Consider the following 22,075-nt stretch of genomic DNA (forward strand, 5'->3'; position numbering starts at 1 on the left):
TGGGCACCTCTTCTTGGGGGTAAGACCTGTGTAGTGTTCCTATTTAGAAAGAAATTCCACAATCTTTCCCTCCTTTTGAGAAATGCTGTTTTTATTGGATTCCATTATTCTTGCCTCGGTTTTCATAGGAACAATATGGTTTCAAAGTGAGTACAGGTGAAAGGGGCCCTTTTAAGTTTATTCTGTGTCTGGGCACTCGCACGGTACATTTATGAAACTGATTAGTTTCTTCCTAGATTCTCCTCCCTGGAAAACATAAGTCCTCTTTTTCTCTTCGCTTAAGTTCTCTGCCTCTGGCCTTTGAGAGCTCCTTATTTGAAGTTGGCTTTCAGCCTATTATAATTCTCCCAAGTCTCTGTTAAGTTGCTAATGGTTTTTGTGATGGCACCACATTCTATAATTGTAATCTGACCTGCAGAAGCTAAGAGGAGCATGGCTTTGGGTAACATCTCCAAATGGCCTCTGTCCTCGCGTACAAAATATTTACGTAGTTTGTTCCCTCAGCAGTTCTCCAGCATGTTTAATGTCTTACAGAGGAAATACCAGGAAGACTTTGAGAATATGAAAGACCAGATCTACTTCATGCAGACTGAAACACCAGAGTACAAAGTGAATAAGCAAGCTGGGGTGGCAACTAGCAAGGTATGGGGACATTCTCTCTTTTATCTTGATGGTCTCAGTGTGGGTGAATTTCTTACAACTCTTACTTTTGTATATAATGGGAAAAAAAGGTTCTTAGGGGAACAATAAGAAAAATACTTTGGGATTACAATAGGGCTACCAAATTTTTTTTTTTTAAATTGCCATGTAGGAGAATTCACAATACTCAATTACCATCTTCAGCATTTCTTAGACTAAAGATACCCAGAGTAGAAAGGACAAAAGAATTTCTACTTCTGATACCCAGAAGTAGAAAGGACAAAAGAATTTCTCAAGAAAAAGCAACTGGCAGCCTTATATGCATATAGACACTTCACACTTAAAACTACCATCATTTTTCTATTTTCCTACTAACTGGTGAAAATATAGTCACAGACAAGATACTTGAATCCATGGATCTGCTCATATACTCTATAGAGTGACTTTGGTAAATAGTCTACTCCTAGGCATTCTAAAGCACCAGAAAGAGCAATAAGTTCAAAGCCAATCAGACTTGATTCTAACCCTGGTGCTGGCTCTGCTGGAGCAGTGAAAGCAGAAAAATCACATCACTTAGGAGGCTATTTCAGTATCCAGGTACAAGACAGTGATATTTTGGACCAGGAGGGTAGCACAGAAAGTGATGAGAAGTATTTTGAAAGTAAAGCTGACCTGATTTGCTGATGGCTTGGATGTGGGTTATGAGAGAAAAGTTTTGGTCTAAGCAACTAGGTGGATGGGGTTTCCCTTTGTCAAGATACGGAAGATGGTGGAAGGAGTAGGTAATTTCTTTTTAGAGGGGAGACCTGAGCTCTTCAGATATGTAAAATTTGAGATGCCTTTGAGACACCTAAGAGGAAATGTCAAGTGGGCATTTGATTACATGAGTCTGAAGTTGCAGGAGAGATATCTGGGAAGGCTGTATAAATTTGGGCATCAGTAGCATATGGACTGTATTTAATGTCATAAGACTGGAGGTCATCAAGGGAGGAAGTGTAGACAGAAAACTCTAAGGACTGAACTCTGGAGTGCTTCCATGTGAAGACATCAGTGAGATGGGATTGGAGCAAAATTAGGAGAAAGTGATGTCTTGGGAAGCAGGTGAAGAACGAAGGGAGTGAGCAACTGTGTCAAATGTTTCTCAAGTAGATTTATCAATGTATGGTCTCTGGTGAACTTAATAAGAGAAATTTGGTTGAATCTGCTTAGAGAGGGTTCGTGAGTGAATGAAAGAGAAATAGAATTTGAGTGTACTCCACTCTTCCAAAGTATTTTCCTGAAAAGAAAAGAAGAAAAAGGGGTAGTAGCTGATGGATAAGTAGGTGAAGAGGGGATTTTTTTAGGTAGGAGACAAAAATACCATGTTTCTATGCTGATAGAAAAAAAATCCAGTGTAGTGGGAAAATGTGATGATGTTGAGGGCCGGGGGAAGAAAGTGGCTGTAGTGTTGTCCTAGAATAGGGGAAAGGGGAAGGGACCTGGCACTTAAGAGGAGGGGATGGCTTCCCCAGAAACAGGAGAGGAGGTTGCGAATCCAAGATGCAGATAGGCGGATAGTAGGGTTTGTGAAATTTCCTTTCTGGTTTCCATTGTTCAAGGAAATAGATAATTCTATAAGATAGAGAGGTTATCTATATCCTCTACTCCTGTAGAACACCCCCTGCGAGTCCCCTGTTTGGGCTCTAGGGGGTGGTGCATCTGTGTTTCAGAGTGTATCTCCTGCCTTTGGATACCAAGATGATTGTATTTGTTTCTGAGGTTCTTAAATGTTGGCAGATTATCTAGGATTCCCTCAACTTGTCTATATTCTCGCATTACATTGCTTGAACAAATGGCTGGCACTGGAGATCATGGTCAAGATTAAGACCAGTTTCTTGTTTTCTTTCCTTTGGACATGCGCCTGAAGGGGGCTTTTGTGCCCTCGCTTAAAGCTTCTGTCATAGCTGGAATTGAAGGTGCAAAGCCAGGGGGGTGCAGAAGGAGATGAGGTTGCCAGCATTCATCTAGCCCCAGCCCCTTCCTCTTCCTCCCGCGTGTACATTAAATACACATGTGCTCACACACATAGTCACGGATGAGGCATGAAGCTTCTAGCTTTTTTCTTTAAAAATGTGTTGGCACATAGGCAGGTGGAGGTTAAGAGATGAATGAGGGTTCTGGAGCAGCAGGTATCTGGGGCATGATGTACTGTCGTTATTATGATGTGCATCTTTCTTTTATTATTTCTCTCCCCCTGCCCCCCGCCTTCCCTCCCTGTCTCTCTGAGGTCAGGGACCATGTGTTACTCTTTCTTTTATCTGTCCCAGGGCCGGGAACGTAATCAATGCCCTATGGATATTTTTGAATGAATAAATGAATGAGAAGAAAAGATATCCTGAAAATGTATGCAGTTTCCCTGCTGCTGTCATAAGTTACTATGAATATTTTGTTTATGAAATGTCAAGCTGCCATTTTTCTAAAGAGAAAATCGATTTGTGGAGCTATGTCATAATATCTGTAATAGAGACGAGAGCAAAAATAACCTGGAGAGTTACTTTATCACTTTATTTCACTCCTACAGGTAAAATACAAAGAAGACTATGAAAAGAATAAAGGAAAAGCAGATTATAATGTACTTCCTGCTTCAGAAAACCCACTGCTTAGGCAGCTGAAGGCGGCAGGAGTTGCCCTAAGCGATGTAAGTATATTCTTGTCAAAAGTGTGTTTTTAACCTTAGCAGCAAGAGAGATGAAACTTCTCTCCTTCTATAATGAATAAATGCAAATAGAACTTTACAAATACTTTAAGGTTATGGTGTAACAGTTTCCCTGGAGCTGTCTAACCACAGGAAGGCATCAGTGCCTCTGAGTATGATGTGTGTCAATTTGGGGAGCCTGTGGACTTAGTTCAGCGGGCAGGGAAATCCTCATTTGCTTATAAGCTCCAGGAGCCTATGCCTTTGTGTGGGCAAAGAGTACATTGTAGGAGTTACGTTGTGATTCTGACAGAGGCAGAAGGAGACTTTGAAAGGGGAGGAGAGAAAGATGAAGCCACTTAGTGCCCTACCCTTGTGCTCTTCAAGCCTGCTGCTAGGAGAAGAAGGAAGAGGTCCTGTGTTTCACAACTTCTCTCCCCAAACTCTGCCATTTTCTACTCAGGTCTTGGCCCCAGAAACCATCATCTGCAGATAGCAGAACTTAAAAGATGGCTCCCTAAGTCTTCAGAGCAATTTCTACTTGTGGAATATTAAGAGCTTGTCTAATCCATTAGGTTTCAAATAGATTAGATAAGTGAGAACTGGGCCTGTCATTAAAAGACTAACAGCCCAAGACCACTTTGATTATATATCAATATATAAAGAGACTGAACATAAGATCAGTTGAGTTTTTCCCTTTCGGTTAGGCAGTATTAAGTTTTCCAGTATTTGAGGATTATATGTAGCTCTCTGTGTGAGTTAGTTGTCTTTTCTTTGTGCCTTGAATTAAGTCAGCACCACAGAAATGTGTACATGTGACTGAGGAGTGGGACGAGTGGAGTGGCAGGTGAGAGGATGTAAATGGATCTGTTCAAATAGCTCTACTGGGAAATCAATGCAAAGCACATCGCCTGCTTCCTAAATGAAGGTCATCTTTATCAAATGTATAAAAACTGAAGTTCAAATCCATTTTGTTGAAAAAGACAGCAATATAAAAATATTGAAAATGAATAGCACTATTTACAATTTCAAAACCAAACATGAAAAAATCATGTTGTGCCCTGTAAAATCCAGTAACTTTTAGAGCTAAAGATAAATCCTAGCAGAGAAGAGGAGTTAGTAGACTCTTGTATATACCTTATTTTTAAGGTGTCCTGTCTGCTCGTATGATAAGGGATTTTTTTCCTTGGTGGAAAGAGGAAGAGTGCGTATTTCTCTGTGAGCTAGACTTTTTCCATGAAGGTTTGTTTTAAAAAAATGAAAAATTTGCTGTTGCTCAGAGTATTCCTGTTTACTGGGGCATCACTAGTGAGGGAAGAGTATTGAGTTGGGAGGTCTAAAAGGCTGCAATTCAGATACGCAAGAACCTCTACAACTAAGGTCTTGGTCTGAGGCAGTATAGTGGTTTCTTAATTTTTTGGAGAATATTAAAAACTTAGGCTTTACAATAATTGCTAATAGAAAAGGTTTATCATTTATGACACTCCAATGTTTGATTGTCAGTTTTTAGACAGTTGACAGGTAGTATATTTTTTCTTCTTCCTTTGTTTAGTGTTGGAAAATACAAGTGTAATAATCAGGGTGGGAGTGACAGGAATCTACTGTAACTGATTTTTTTTTCTTTGACAGAAACTGTACAAGGAAAACTATGAAAAGACAAAGGCAAAGAGCATAAATTACTGTGAGACCCCCAAATTTAAGCTTGATACAGTTCTGCAGAACTTCAGTAGTGATGTAAGCCACCCCATGGTCATTTCCTCTGTTAAATCGAAGACCCATCACTTTGCCAATAAACAAATGAAATATGTTTTGTCTTTCAGACTAAATATAAAGATTCCTACTTAAAGAATATTTTGGGACATTATGTAGGCAGCTTCGAGGATCCATATCATACACACTGCATGAAAGTCTCAGCTCAGAACAGTAATGTAAGTTCTAAGGCAATTGTTTGACTTCCCAAATAACACATTTTTAGGGCATGAATACACTGGTTGCATCCTTATGTCTGATTTCTTTTCCTCATAGAAAAACTACAAAGCAGAATATGAAGAGGACAGAGGCAAAGGCTTCTTCCCCCAGACCATAACTCAAGAATATGTAGCAATTAAGAAACTAGATAAGTGTAAAGATGTAAGTCTGTAGTATAAACTGTGAATGTTACCACCCTCCACAGTATCTAGTGATCAAGATGTGTTTAATATTTTGACACTTTTGCAAACAAATGCAAGCAAGGAGTCTGTAAGAAACACAATTTATTTTTCCCTGTTGTCACCCACATGTCTCAAGCGCTAATTCTAGCTCATTTTCCCAAAGAAAAGTAATCAGGAATCTGTAGATATGGGAAAGTTTCCTATATAGATGTAAGAGCATCTCTCAAAGAAACTGCAGTCTAATTAGAAAAAATGCGTTTTGCTTACTGAAAGTTTCTTTTCTTTTGGGGGATGGGGTTCTGCTTGCTTGGCCTATAGGCCAACTCGGATTTGACAAGTGATACTACTAAACGTGATTCTCTTTCCCCCACAGCACACCTACAAAGTCCACCCAGATAAGACAAAATTCACTCAGGTCACCGACTCTCCTGTTCTGGTGCAAGCCCAAGTCAATTCCAAACAGCTGAGTGATGTAAGTTCCCCTAAATATCCAAGAAATCCAGTTATGAGGGATAGCTTATCATAACTCTATACGTGAAATCCAGTGACTTGTCACATTTATAAAAAAGGCTACGTAACTTTTAACAAGTTTAACTTGTATATATTTGTAATCACCTAAAATACTTTCCTATTTAGTTACCTTACATCTTCTTGGGTGGATAACAATTATAGTAAAAGAGCTCTGCAAGGGAAACTAACGTAGCTTAATGCACTGGAAAGAACATGAGTTTCCGAGTCAGAGAGAACTGGATTCAAATTCCAGCTCTGTCATTTATGACCTGGGGCCTAGGAAAGTTGTTTAACCTCTCCATACCTCATAGTTCCCTTTGATAATTTGTGGTGGTTTTGAAGATTGTGAAAGAAGATACACGCATAGTACACATCCTGGCCCAGAGCGGGTATTCAGTACATGGGATTTCTCTGTCTCTCAAATAAGTTTTTAGGAAATGGAGTCTTTGAGATACATTTTATCATATAAATTTTCAGTGTGAATTTCCAAACTTGTGTTGAAATAAAAAAATGAAAAATAAAAGTAACCTCAGTAGATTATGGCCAGAAATGAAGGCTTCAGTTAGAGTATCCACAAACCATAATGCATGTGAGGGGACATAACCAGATTTGTTAGAAAAGATTTTCCAGTGATTGAGCGTTGACAGCAGAAAGGAAGAAAGGCTGTCACTCTCAGAACCTACAGGACCAATTGTGATATATAAAGAGGGGAGCTCCCACGTATGGAAGTGCCACCTCTTTCCATTAGGGCCCTACCATGGTGACAGATATGATAACAGCTGTCAACTATCCTCCACGCAGTGTCAGTAAGGCAGAGTGGCCCACCCTAGATCTGGATTTCTCTTTTTCTTTTTTTTTTTTAACATCTTTATTGGGGTATAATTGCTTTACAATGGTGTGTTAGTTTCTGCTTTATAACAAAGTGAATCAGTTATACATATACATATGTTCCCATATCTCTTCCCTCTTGCGTCTCCCTCCCACCCTCCCTATCCCACCCCTCCAGGTGGATTTCTCTTTTGATCGTAACGACTCTGTCAGTTGTTATTTAACAAAATGTATTTTACATTTTATCTCATGAAATGTACCACCCAATATTTTTTTTTCTTTTGTATTTTGGAACAATCTTCTTCTGAATTGAGAACTAAATGGCTCATTTTCTCTTTCTCTCTTGCTCTTAGCTAAATTACAAAGCAAAACATGAAAACGAAAAGTTCAAGTGCCATATACCTCCAGATACTCCTGCCTTTATCCAGCACAAAGTCAACGCCTATAACCTGAGTGATGTGAGTTCCTTGTGCACTATGCCATGTGTTATACTGACAACTATGCTTTTATTTTTGAATTGCCTCATTGAATAAATATTTCAATGTTAAAGATGGGAATAACAGTTAACATTTGTATTGTGTCCCTATGCCTCTGCCAGGGTAACTTTAAACTCACCTTATAAAATGTGTGTAGCAATCTTATAAGTAGCTTCATACAATGAGACAATCTTAATATATTTTAACCAAACCTCAAAATACCACCGTTCATGTATGTTTAATTGCAAATCTTAATGTAAGCTCTTTTAGCCATATATCCTTTTATACTATACTATAATTTTCTTTCAGGACCTCATATTTTAAGATACAGTTTCATTTTGTTTACTTCCCAGGCATATAAAGTCCCTTATTTCACACAAATGATACTTATTTCTACATGTAAGAGAACTTGCACTAACAAAGATATAGGGTATTCAAAAGGCATAAGGCCAGGTATCCATTGCTATCTTTCATTTCCAAACTTAATTTTATAGAAAAGTCAAATTACCCTTGAGGGTTTCAATTTCTTCAACAATTCTTTAAATAAGTACTAAAATTATCCAGCATCAATGAGTATTGCAATGATTCGTGAAATAACCTTTTCAGAGGACTTTGAGATCAAATAAAAATGGTGCCTTTATATAATACAAAGTAAGTTAACTATAGAATATTTGTGCCACTCTATAAAATATTCAGTGTTAGGAATCAAATATTAGTATGATAACTAGAATGAAGTTAATATAATACAATATTCTCATGGAGAGTAGAGAAACTTAATCTTAGAGAATTGGAAGATTCATCTTGAGGAGAATTATCTAAAATATGCACAATTTCTTAAACAAAGAAAATGGTCTTTTTATATTAAGACAAGGTATTGGGTTACCCTCTAGTCTTTAAAGTGTGATAACATGCATATTACTTTTGCCCATTCCTCTGCTGAAATTTTTCTGTCCAGAATGCTTATAAGTATGACTGGGAGAAGACCAAAGCTAAGAAGTTTGACATTAAGGTGGATGCCATTCCCCTGCTGGCAGCCAAAGCCAATACCAGGAACTCTAGCGATGTGAGTATGGCCTGGGCACCTGGACGGGGGGGGCCTCAGCGATCTTCCTGATGAGTGAGATCTGGCACGTGTGATGTCTTTGCAGGTGATGTACAAGAAAGACTATGAGAAAAGCAAAGGAAAGATGATTGGAGCCCTCAGCATTAACGATGATCCCAAGGTGCTGCACTCTTTGAAGACGGCCAAAAACCAGAGTGATGTGAGTGCTTTTGTGAATCTGTCTTGTTTTCAAGATTGTGTCCCAGTCAACATGCCCAAGGGTAATGGTGTAAAAAGATTCCATATCCATGGGCTCTCTCAGGTTCACAACAATGAACTGCTGAGGACAACTTTAGAAGTACAATGATTCCCCAGACTCTTGCACCTCTCATGTTTGAGGAGAGAAATTAATGATTTGTACTTGATCTTCATTTCACTTTGAAAAAACCTGTATTCATATTTAGTAGAATATTGATTGTAATTCTCAACACCTTTTGGAAAACATTAAGATGTTTTCATATTTTCTAATTGAAAAGTAACTTAAAATTGTGGTTTAAAAAGTGACTTTATTTTGGAAGAAAATCATGAGTCAGAGATAAAAATCTTAGTATAGCTAACATTGCTCTTTACTGACTTTAGTAATTAGTATTGGCCTAGGTCTAAGATTCCATTAATTATAGGCCCCGTTGAGAATCTGATAAAAGATCTGGTCCATCTCTTTAGGGAAATGGAGTTTTTTTTCACATCTTTTGCCTGACTTTCATAGAGAATTCATGGATTCCCTAAGGATTGCCTTTAGGATATCTATCATCTTCCAGTTAAAATTCTTACCATAGAGAGGCAAACATATACTATTGAAAATTGCAATATACACTGTGTTTTAAAATGTTTGGAGAATCCCTTAAAAGTGGTAAGAATGTTCAACATAGCTTGCAAATATTAGCTTTTCATGGTGAAAGAGAAGGGTGTTTGTATCATTTAGTTTCATTTTAACCATGTGTTCATATTGTGAGCTATTAAACCTTCTTTAAATCATTTCACATTTACTATATAGTCATACAGCACTTTAAACGTCTTATTCAGTTATTTTCTCTAGTAAATTCACACTGAATTAGATACAGTGTGATTATATACAGTCAGTATACAGTGCTCACATACATAATACTATCTTCTTCACCAGTTCCTTATTTTGTCTCAACTCAAGAAAGTTATGGCTCCCATTGACAGCACGTGTATATTTATCTTTGGTTTTTACCCTACCACAGAACCCATTAGAACACTAAGTTATTAAGTGCATAATAAGTGTTCAATAACTACTTGTTAATTGATTCATGTTGGCAACCAAAAGAGGTAGTCAATGATGAGTCATTCTCAAATAATATTCAGGCTAAAATCTAAGCTGCAGATACAGAGCACACATTGCTTTTAAAAAGAGTCTTTTAAAGCCATTTGGGACTAAACAACATGCCACTAAAATAACAGTGAGTCAGGCTTCCCTGGTGACACAGTGGTTGAGGGTCCGCCTGCCAATGCAGGGGACACGGGTTCATGACCCGGTCCGGGAGGATCCCACATGCCGCGGAGTGGCTAGGCCCGTGAGCCATGGCTGCTGAGCCTGCGCATCTGGAGCCTATGCTCTGCAATGGGAGAGGCCACAACAGTGAGAAGCCTGCATACTGCAAAAAACAAACAAACAAACAAACAAAAAAAAACCAGTGAGTCAATGAAGGAATCAAAGAGGAAATCAGAAAATACCTCAAGACAAATGAAAATGAAAACAACACTCCAAAATCTATGGAATACAGCAAAAGAAGTTTGAAGAGGGAAGTTTATAGTGATATAGGCCTTCCTCAAGAACAAGACAAATCTCAAATAAATAACCCAATCTACCACCTAAAGGAATTGGAAAAAGAAGAACAAACAAAACCCAAAGTCAGCAGAAGGAAGAAAATCATAAAGAGAGGAAATAAATAAAATGAAAATTTAATAAAACAATAGAAAAGATCAATGAAACCAAACGTTGTTATTTTGAAAAGAGAAAAAAACTGATAAAGCCAAGATCACCAAGAAGAAAAGAGAGGACCCAAATAAATAAAATAAGAAATGAAAGGGACAAATAACAACCAATACCACAGAGATACAAAAATTATAATACTATGAACAGTTATAAGCCAACAAATTGGACAACCTAGAAGAAATGGACAAATTTCTAGAAACATACAACCTGCCAAAACTGAATCAAGAAGAAACAGATATTTGAACAGACCAATCGCTAGTAGTGAAATTGAATTTGCATTAAAAAAAAAATGCAAGCAAACAAAAATCTAGGACCAGACGACTTCACAGGTGAATTCTACCAAACATATAAAAAAGAACTAATAACTATCCTTCTCAAACTATTCCAAAAAATTGAAGAAGATGGAACACTCCCAAGTTCATTCTGTGAGGCCACAATTACCCTAATATCAAAACCAGAAGAAGATACTAGAAAAAAATTACAGACCAATATCTTTAAGTATAGATACAAAACTCCTCAACAAAATATTAGCAAACTGAATCCAACAGTATATAAAAAGTATCATATACCATAATTGAGTTGGATTTATTCCAGGGAGGCAGGATGGTTCAATATTTGCAAATCAATCAATGTGATTCACCACATTAACGAAAGGAAGGATAAAGATCACATGACCATCTCAACAGATGTAGAAAAAGCATTTGACAAAATTCAATATCCATTCATGATAAAAACTCATCAAAGTGGGTATAGAGGGAACATATCTCAACAAATAAAAGCCATTTATGACAAACCCACAGCTAACATCACACTCAGTGATGAAAAGCTGAAAACCTTCCCTCTAAATTCAGGAACAAGCAAGGATGCCCACTCTTTCCACGTCTATTTAACATAGTATTGGGAGTCCTGGCCACAGCCATCAGAAAAAATAAATTAATTAAAAAAATAATAAAAAGCATCCATATTGGAAGGGAAGAAGTAAAATTGTCACTATTTGTAGATGACATGATACTTTATATAGAAAACCCTAAAGTCTGCACCCAAAAACAATCAGAACTAATAAATGAATTTAGTAAAGTTTAAGGATACAAGATTAATATACAGAAATCTGTTGCTTTTCTATACAATAATAATGAACTATCAGAAAGTAAAAAAAAAAAGCCACATTTAAAATTGCATCAAAAAGAATAGGAATAAATTTTTTTTAATTCAAACAGAAAGTCACAAAAATTATAATCATCCTCATCAGTTCACTCAGTCACATGTAATTAATTTTTTTTCATCTTGATCTTTTGTTAGCACTTTTATGAATACATCAGTTTTCCATTAGAGTTCTGAAAATTCTTATTCATTCAGTTCAGCAGTGTAGTCAGTTACCAGAAACCTGTACTTGTCAGAGTCTTTTCCATGAATTCCTTGAAGATGAAATCCTTTTATAGGAACATTTTTGCAAAAGCATCAGAGTACACCCAGAACTGTCTGTAAATGACAAAAGACTTAAAAATGACCATGGTTAAAGATTTGATGAAAGTTCATAATAATGGAGTTAACAAGGATATTTAGTTATTTCTGAGTTATACATTTTAAAGTAATAACTAGAATTATGACTTATAACATTATACCAGAGCATATAAGATTTTTAGAAATTTCATGTAATGTCTGAAACATTTATATTAACATATTTCCATACAAATAACCCAAAGAAAGTTTAGTATTAGTTGTTTTTTGTTTGTTTGTTTGTTTATACTGCAGGTTCTTATTAGTCATCAATTTTATACACATCAGTGTATACATGTCAATCACAATCGCCCAATTCAGCACACCACCATCCCCACCCCACCATGGTTTTCCCCCCTTGGTGTCCATACATTTGTTCTCTACATCTGTGTCTCAACTTCTGCCCTGCAAACCGGTTCATCTGTACCATTTTTCTAGGTTCCACATACATGAATTAATACACGATATTTGTTTTTCTCTTTCTGACTTACTTCGCTCTGTATGATAGTCTCTAGATCCATCCACATCTCAACAAATGACTCAATTTTGTTCCTTTTTATGGCTGAGTAATATTCCTTTGTATATATGTACCACATCTTTATCCATTCATCTGTCGATGGGCATTTAGTTTGCTTCCATGACCTGGCTATTGTAAATAGTGCTGCAGTGAACATTGGGGTGTATGTGTCTTTTTGAATTAGGTTTTCTCTGGGTACATGCCCAGTAGTGAGATTGATGGATCATATGGTAATTCTATTTTTAGTTTTTAAGGAACCTCTGTACTGTTCTCCATAGTGGCTGTATCAATTTACATTCCCACCAACAGCGCAAGAGGGTTCCCTTTTCTCCACACCCTCTCCGGCATTTGTTGTTTGTACATGTTCTGATGATGCCCATTCTAACTGCTGTGAGGTGATACCTCATTGTAGTTTTGATTTGCATTTCTCTAATAATTAGTGATGTTGAGCAGCTTTTCATGTGCTTCTTGGCCATCTGTATGTCTTCTTTGGAGAAATGTCTATTTAGGTCTTCTGCCCATTTTTGGATTGGATTGTTTGTTTCTTTAATATTGAGCTGCATGAGCTGTTTATATATTTTGGAGATTAATCCTTTGTTGATTCGTTTGCAAATATTTTCTCCCATTCTGAGGGTTGTCTTTTCATCTTGTTTATGGTTTCCTTTGCTTTGCAAAAGCTTTGGAGTTTCATTAGATCCCATTTGTTTATTTTTGTTTTTATTTCCATTACTCTAGGAGGTGGATCAAAAAAGATCTTGCTGTGATTTATGTCAAAGAGTGTTCTTCCTATGTTTTCCTCTAAGAGTTTTATAGTGTCCAGTCTTACATTTAGGTCTCAAATCCATTTTGAGTTCATTTTTGTGTATGGTGTTAGGGAGTGTTCTAATTTCATTCTTTTACATGTAGCTGTCCAGTTTTCCCAGCACCACTTATTGAAGAAACTGTCTTTTCTCCATTGTATATCTTTGCCTCCTTTGTCATAGATTAGTTGACCATAGGTGCGTGGGTTTATCTCTGGGGTTTCTATCTTGTTCCATTGATCTATGTTTCTGCTTTTGTGCCAGTACCATATTGCCTTGATTACTGTAGCTTTGTAGTATAGTCTGAAGTCAGGGAGTCTGATTCCTCCAGCTCTGTTTTTTTCCCTCAAGACTGCTTTGGCTATTCGGGGTCTTTTGTGTCTCCATACAAATTTTAAGATGATTTGCTCTAGCTCTGTAAAAAATGCCATAGGTAATTTGATAGGGATTGCATTGAATCTGTAGATTGCTTTGGGTAGTATAGTCATTTTCACAGTATTTGTTCTTCCAATCCAAGAACATGGTATATCTCTCCATCTGTTGGTATCATCTTTAATTTCTTTCATCGGTGTCTTACAGTTTTCTGCATACAGGCCTTTTGTCTCCCTAGGTCGGTTTATTCCTAGGTATTTTATTCTTTTTGTTGCAGTGGTAAATGGGAGTGTAAAATAGGAATAAATTTAACAAAGGAGGTAAAATACCAGTACTCTGAAAACTATAAGACATTGATGAAGAAAATTGAAGGTGATACAAAACAATGGAAAGATATCCCATATTCATGGATTAGAAGAATTAATGTTGTTAAAATGCCCATACAACCCTAAGAAATCTACAGAGGTTATGCAATCCATATCAAAATACCCATAACTTTTTTCACAGAACCAGAACAAATAATTCTAAAACTTATATGGAACCACAGTAGATCCTGAATAGCCAAACCAATCTTGAGAAGAAAGAACAAAGCTGGAGGTATTATGCTTCCAAACTTCAGACTGTATTACAAAGCTACAGAAATCAATACAGCATGGTCCTGTACAAAATCAGACACAGAGATCAGTGGAACAGAATAGAGAGCCCAGAAATAAACTCACGCACCTATGGTCAATTAAACTATGACAAAGGAGGCAAGAATATACAATGGAGAAAAGACAGTGTCTTCAATAAGTGGTGCTGGGAAAACCGGACAGCTACATGTAAAAGAATGAAATAGAACATATTTGCAAATGATATGGCCAAGAAGGGGTTAACATCCAGACTATATAAATGGCTCGTGCAGCTCAGTATCAAGAAAGCAAACAATCAAAAAAAAAAAAAAAGAAAAGAAAATGGGCAGAAGACTTGAATAGACATTTTTCCAAAGAAGGCATACAGGTGGCTGACAGTCTCATGAAAAGATGCTCAGCATTGCTAATTATTAGAGAAATACAAATCAAAACAACAATGAGATATCACCTCATACCTGTCAGAATGGCTATCATCCAAAAGTCTACCAATAGCAAATGTTGGCAAGGATGTAGAGAAAAGGGAACCCTCCTACACTGTTGGTGGGTGTGTAAATTGGTGCAGCCACTATGGAAAACAGTATGGAGGTTCCTTAAAAAACTAAAAATAGAGCTACCGTATGATCCAGTAGTTCCACTCCTGGGCATATATCCAGAAAAGACAAAAACACTAGTTCAAAAAGATACATGTACCCCAGTATTCATAGCAGCATTATTTACAATAGCCAAGATATGGAAGCAACCTAAGCATCCATCAACAGATAAATGGATAAAGAATACGTGGTATATATATACAATCGAGTATCACTCAGCCATAAAGGAGTGAAATTCTGCCATTTGCAGCAGTGTGGATGTACCTAGAGAATATTATGCTTGTAAAATAAGTCAGACGGAGAGAGACAAGTACTGTATGATATGTGGAATCTAAAAAATAAAACGAATGTATATAACAAAACGAGACAGACACAGATATAGAAACAAACTTGAATTGATAGTTACCAGTAGGGAGAGGGAAGGAGAGAGAGGCAAGATAGGGGTATGGGATTAAGAGACACAAACTGTTATGCATAAAATAGATAAGCAATTAGGTTATATTGTACAGCACAGGGAATTATAGCCATTATCTTGTAATAACTTTTAATGGAGCATAATCTGTAAAAACACTGAATTACTATGCTGTCTACCTGAAACTAATATTGTAAATCAACTATACTTCAATAAAAAAATAAATCAGTAGGGAATTCCCTGGTGGTCCAGTGGTTAAGACTCTGCGCTTCCACTGCAGCAGGGCACAGGTTCCATCTCTGGCTGGGGAACTGGGATCCCACAGGCCACACGGTGGGACCAAATAAATAAATAGATAAAAGTAAAAATAAAGCCATTTGGAGCTTTGACAACCTTTTATATGTGCAGCATGTGTGAGCTTATCTGAACTTGAACAAAAGGGTCAAAACAAGTTAGTCAAAAACACTTCCACACACCAACTGCTATTGCAACATTGCTTTATCCGTTTATTTCTAATAAAGACAAACTGTCTTTATTTTTTTCAGTGTTCTTGCATGCCATCATAAAGTTTCCATATTTTATTTTCATAAACCAGGGCCTAGATTTTACAATTAAGAGAGGAATTTATTCTGTGAAACTGACTACCCACAATGTTTTAGAAGGAAGACTATATTCCCTAAGAAAGTTAAAAGATTGGATTATTTGTAAAAGGAATTTCTGCAGGAGATTTATAATGCACATCTATACTTGCTAGCTTGGATCACTGTCTTTAGAGCTTATGTGATTATAGGGAGATATAATAGGTTTAGAATCTTCCTAAAGGAAAAATTCTGGGTCAGAATTTTTCTCTCTTTTAAGGTAATTGGTGAGCAGACATGATGAAGCTGGGACTTTGACCTAATTAACACCCTGTCTAACCATTCCAGAAAACCAACCGATGAAAGTGCCTTCTGAGGCCAGTCAGGACATTTGGTTTATGAGAACACTGTACATAAGGGCCACCGTTACTTCAGTGGGTCAATTTCATAAATTTTTCTCCTTTGAGGTCTTATAACTGCTGAAATCTGAAACTTCTTTTAAATTGTTACCAAAATTAAACTTAATATGGAAAAACCTCTGGGGTTCTCAGTGGGGCTTATCTGTTGTCCAAAGTAGAATAGTCAGGTTGAAAAGTCAGTAACTATTCACTTAAAGATGACTTTAGAAAAGTCAAGAAGTCAAGTGTACAGCTCTGTTTATGAAGTAGTCATTTTATAAAATCAGAAGTATGAAATGATTGTCAAATGATTTTTGACAATTTAAAAAATACTTCTTTAATGGAAGACTCTTCCAAGGTTAGATTACCTTAGCAGAAATCATGCTTGCTAGTGGTCCTTGAAAAACCTTGTTTTAAAATAAAATAATACCTGGCTGAATCAGAAGCTGTGGCCCATTCCTACTGTCTGACAGTTCCTCTTTGATCTAAACAAAGATTTGAGAAGATCTGTCCATGCATCTGCCCATGATTTTGGGAGGGGCGGTTTCAGTGATGTGAAACATATGATAAAATTTTAGGAAAAAATAACTAACTAGAAGGAAAAAATCTCTATCTTGTATTTGTTGTTTATGAGAGATCTCTGTGCTTTTCTGGAAATCCATTGAAGATTTGTGCTAATAAATGGTAATTTCCTATTCACAGCATGAATATCGTAAAAACTATGAAAAGTCAAAAACTATCTACACGGCACCTCTTGATATGCTCCAAGTGACTCAAGCTAAGAAATCTCAGGCAATTGCCAGTGATGTCGACTATAAGCACCTCTTACACAATTACAGCTGCCCGCCGGACAGCATTAACATGGACCTTGCCAAGAAGGCTTATGCACTGCAGAGTGATGTGAGTAACCAGATTTTCTCTATTCCCTCTTTTTAAGGTAGAAACTGAAAAGGATTTCTAAGTTGAGTGATTTTTTGGCGATTCTCAGAAGTATCTGCATTGTCTTCTGTATGTAGCAAGTATGTAATGGGAAAATGATCCTTGGGATTCTATGAGAGCACACCCCTCAGAGTTAGAGAGGCCTTGGTCTGGCAAAAGCACCCCATCACAGTTTCCTTTTGGGAAAGTGATCAACCTTGCTGAGTTTAGAGTCCTCCTGCAAAATTGGAATAATACAAAAGAATTGTTTTCATTATTTAAATGCATTCAAAATACTCTTAGCATGGTGCTGGGCCCTGGTGAATTCTTAGTAAACATTCACTATTATCATCATCACCATTATCATAATTATCACATTCATCATTATCAATAATTTTTTGTATAGATTGCTATCTTGTCTGAAAATAGAATATATTATTTATAGCATTACTTTTTATAATAGCTGGGTTTTTTTCCTGCAGATCAAAACTTCTTTAGGCAAATTAATTTGTCTGAGCTATAAAATTGAATACTTTATCCTAACAGTTCTATTTTTTTAATGGTAAAATAGACATAACATAATATTTGCCATCTTTACCAGTTTTGATTGTACAGTTCAGCAGCAGTTACATTCCCATTGTTGTGCAACCAATCTCCAGAACTTTTTCGTCTTGCAAAAATGCAACTCTCTGCACATTAAACAACTCCCCATTTCCTCTTCCCCTCAGTCCCTGTCAACCACCCCTTCTACTTTCCGTCTCTGTGAGTTGGACTACTCTAAAGACCTCGTGTCAATGGAATTATGCAATGCTTGTCCTTTTGTGCCTGGTTTATTTCACTTAGCATAATGTCCTCAAGGTTCATCCATGTTATAGTATGTGTCAGAGTTTTCTTCCTTTTTGAGGCTGAATTCTGTTCCATTCTATGTGTATACATTTGGGTTATCCATTCATCTGTCAGTGAACATTTGGGCTGCTTTCACCTTCTGGCTATTGTGACGAATGCCACAATGAACATGGATGTATGAATATCTTCAAGATCCTGTTTTCAATTCTTTCGAGTATATACCCAGAAGTAGAATTTCTGGATGATTTGGTAGTTCTATTTTTAATTTTTTGAGGAATCGCTGTACTTTTTCCCATAGCAGCTGCACAATTTTACATTCTTATCACTAAAAATTCTATTTTATGCATTATTATCTTATTTGTTTCATTTTGTTATGTTTCTTCCTCCCAAATAGATCATAGGTTTTTCAAAGGCAGGAACCAATGGTTTCTTGATTTTTCATTCCAGTTAGAAGGCCCACACTAAAGAACAATCATCTGAATTTTATATCTAGAGTACATGTTTTAGGTATCACCTATAGCCAGACAACAGGAGTAGGTCATTATTTTAATAGCGTCAAGTAACTGTCTCCCAGATAGGTCCAATTCCAAATGATAACTGCTCTCCATAAGCAAATTATTGAATACAACTATATTAAAGTGTGTTGTTAGCCAATGTAGAAACGCTCCTAAGCTTACAATTACACATGAAGGGCAATATGTGTAAACACTTAATACAAATAACTACTATCAAGTCTTAATCAGAAAATGAGTAAAATTATCCACCTTCAATATGGCCTTCAGTTATAATCTGACCATAGAAACATGATACATAATATGTTCTAGTGAGCAAACATCTCACGTTTGGTGTTCTAAATATAACAATTTCATTTATTCCTTGAAATACAGCTTTGAATTTAGCAGATTGGAATTCTAATTCCACATACTTTGGAAATAAGGGTGAAGTAGAACATATGCCAACTAGAAAGAACAGTGCAAACCTAAGGGCTGTTAATATCTCTCCCCAAGGAAATGTTTAAAATAACCTCAACGTATGGAATAAGGAAACTGGTCAGAAAACTTAAAAGCATTATTTTGGGGAAAATGTTAATGATTTTACGAAGAAGGATGTTGCTGAGAAAAGAAATGTAATCTTTCTCTTGGTGTTTTAGGTCCAATACAAAGCTGACTACAATAGCTGGATGAAAGGTTGCGGCTGGGTACCTTTTGGGTCCTTAGAAATAGAAAAGGCAAAGCGAGCTTCAGACATTCTGAATGAGGTAAAGCCATCATATCTCTGTGTGTCACAGAGATAGATTTGTGAATGTGACATGGTAAAACTTCCCAAACCATGGGAAATGCCTCCTTTACCACTTCATTTTCTAGTATTGTTACTGAGGAAAAAAACCCCCAACTTATCACGTGCATGAATTTGCTCGGTAGATAATCATACCTCTTCACATCACCAAAGTCGTTTACGTTAACCACTCATGACAGAAATATTTTTAACAGCTTTATCGAGGTATAGTTTGCATACCACAAAAATTCACATATTTTAAGTGTACCCCTTGACAAGTTTTAATAAATCCATATAGTTGCATAGCCATCCCCACAATTGAATTTTTTTTAACTGGTAAATGCATCTTTATTTTTCAGAAGCAAGATAGAAAATGAGTAGTATATTATGAAATACACAATATAGGAGTGAAATCAGCATGGTCTAGGGAGGTTGGACTGCAAGCTCTGTTAGGTCGTTGGATGCAGTTGGTATCAAGAGGTTAGGTCAAGGTTGCTTCAGCTTTGGCCTTGGGTTTCATGAGATCCCCCTACTAGTTAGGAATGGTTTTAGCAGCAAGAAAAAGAGAATACTTGAAGTTATGGAGGCTACTCAAATACTTTGTCTTCAAAATAGTCAGGAGGGGGTTGGCTGCTGGCATAGATTCAGGGGCTCAGTGATATCAGACCCACAATTGAATTTTTTTTTTTTTTCCCTCCGGTACGCGGGCCTCTCACTGTTGTGGCCTCTCCCGTTGCGGCGCACAGGCTCCAGACGCACAGGCTCAGCAGCCATGGCTCACGGGCCCAGCCGCTCTGCGGCATGTGGGATCTTCCCAGACCGGGGCATGAACCCGTGTCCCCTGCATCGGCAGGCAGACTCTCAACCACTGTGCCACCAGGGAAGCCCCACAATTGAATTTTAAGATGCTGCTAGCACCCCAAAAAGTTCCCACTCCCATTTTCAACCCCAGACAACCACCGATCTGCTTTCTGCCTCTATAATTTTGCCTTTTCTAGAAATTTCTTTTGTATCAGGATTCTTTCACTTAGCATAATGTTTTTGAGGTTCGTCCATATCTCTACATGTGTCTGTAATATTTTCCTTTTTATTAGAGTAGTATTCCTTTGCACGACTATATCACACTTTGATTGTCCAGTTAGTGGGCATGTGGATTTTTTCCAATATTTGACAATTGTGAATTATGCATATAATGACTATTATAGAAATTTTCTTTGAAGTATTATTATACCTTATGCTATATTCTTGATGACTTTGAAGTAGTATATATGTTGTCATTCAGTCTAAGAAGAAACAAAGATGATCTTGGGGCTCTTAAAGCAGTCCCTTCTCTGACAGCAGTTGAACATTCCCCCTGCTGTCAGGTGAATCCGTCATCCAGGAAGTTAGACCACATAAAGAAGGGTCAGAGGTGCTAAGTGAGGGTTGTCTTCCACACCCAAGTTTTTGTTGTTCTTATTGTTTTGTACGTCTGTTTGTTTTTGGTGAAAACCACTTTATCTACTCAAGAGATCTTTCAGAAAAAATTCTGGGTTAGTGGTTTTCAGAAGTCTGAAGTTGAAAGAGGGATGCTACTATATACACAAAAGTGGGATGTATAGTATGAAAAAATGAAGAGAACTAGGAGAAGAATATAGGAATAAGGGTAGCTAGATGTTGCCAGCTCCCAATTGAGACATCTTCCCCATGGCCCCTCTCCTGTGTCTCCTCAGCACTTTAGTGATAACTTATGTACTAACCACATTAAGGCTTGCAAAGCAAAAGTCCTCCTTTTCTTATTAGTAATCCATAGCTATTGCCCTAGTTCCTCCATTCCTCCTCCCTCAACTGGAAAACTTCAATTGCTGATGGAGTGACAAGGAAAATGACATTCCTGGGAGCTTGTTTAGTGTCATGCAAAGATACTCCAAAGATACTCCATACTCCTTGCATGCTTTTCTGTTAATCCTTTAGAAAACTTTGTGATGTTTCGAGATTCTGCTGAGCTTTCAGAGTGCCTTCTTTCACATCATAAGCAAGAAATTAAGAGAATAAAGTCATTCCTGAAAGTTGTATTGGTCTGCACTTCCCCAAACAATCCAAAATTAAAACAATTTCTTTAAATGTTGGTTTTTGTATTGTATTCATTTTTTCCCCCAAGCCAGCACAGAATCAAATATTTTTATATTTTAAAATCAGGAAAATTTCTTGTCCCTCCAAAATAAATTTAAAGTATTTTGATTTATTAGCCTTTGGTGAAAGTATTATTATCTTTCTCTTTTTAATTTGTCAAACAGAAAAAATATCGCCAGCATCCAGATACTCTCAAGTTTACTTCGATTGAAGATGCTCCAATTATAGTACAGTCTAAGATTAACCAGGCCCAGAGGAGTGATGTAAGTGTTAATTCTCTCTGTATTTAAATGTTAACTAATACAAATACATTTGTATTCTAAATGTAATGATCACCTGTACTTATTAGGCAATCTAAAGAGACTCAGTTATATAAGCAGCTGTATAATTCCCCAGGTTTTCATTAAAAAAGCACACCTAATTCATATCTTTAGAGGATTATACATATTTCAGTGATTGGACATTGCTCTCGAAGGAAAAGGTAAGAGGGGCTTCTCTTGATAACCAGAAACACAAGCCTATTTCTAGGAAAGATCAGGAAGGTGATTATAGACACTACAACATATGAAACGGTTATATTTAAAGTCAGAGGTAAGACAAAAATCATGCTTAGTAAAAACTACCCCTAAGTCCCTTTAGTCACCCACTGCCCACAAAATATAATATAGATAGTTGGTAAATCCCACCCTATTAACTTTTCCTATGCTCAGGAAAGTGTCTACAGGTTAACTTTGTCTTTGGGTCACTTTCCTGGGCTCTTAGGTAGGTCCCCCTACCTTAGTCTGGAGGTTC

At 36.9% G+C, this 22,075-nt stretch overlaps 1 protein-coding gene across 15 annotated transcripts in view; it reads left to right on the forward strand.

Annotated features, from left to right (window-relative positions):
* Positions 1 to 22,075, forward strand: part of NEB (nebulin) — a 226,501-nt gene that overhangs the window by 20,963 nt on the left and 183,463 nt on the right. For all 15 annotated transcript variants that reach the window (XM_082658063.1, XM_082658062.1, XM_082658065.1 and 12 more), the window contains exons 12-23: positions 535 to 642; positions 3,200 to 3,316; positions 4,943 to 5,047; positions 5,134 to 5,241; positions 5,339 to 5,443; positions 5,837 to 5,935; positions 7,155 to 7,259; positions 8,233 to 8,340; positions 8,426 to 8,539; positions 16,835 to 17,032; positions 19,047 to 19,154; positions 21,448 to 21,546. In XM_082658063.1, the coding sequence (XP_082514189.1) occupies positions 535 to 642; positions 3,200 to 3,316; positions 4,943 to 5,047; positions 5,134 to 5,241; positions 5,339 to 5,443; positions 5,837 to 5,935; positions 7,155 to 7,259; positions 8,233 to 8,340; positions 8,426 to 8,539; positions 16,835 to 17,032; positions 19,047 to 19,154; positions 21,448 to 21,546 (1,374 nt within the window). The remainder of the gene's footprint in view (positions 1 to 534; positions 643 to 3,199; positions 3,317 to 4,942; positions 5,048 to 5,133; positions 5,242 to 5,338; positions 5,444 to 5,836; positions 5,936 to 7,154; positions 7,260 to 8,232; positions 8,341 to 8,425; positions 8,540 to 16,834; positions 17,033 to 19,046; positions 19,155 to 21,447; positions 21,547 to 22,075) is intronic.

This window comes from Grampus griseus (assembly GCF_964374135.1).
Source record: "Grampus griseus genome assembly, chromosome: 7".
Lineage (NCBI taxonomy): Eukaryota > Metazoa > Chordata > Mammalia > Artiodactyla > Delphinidae > Grampus > Grampus griseus.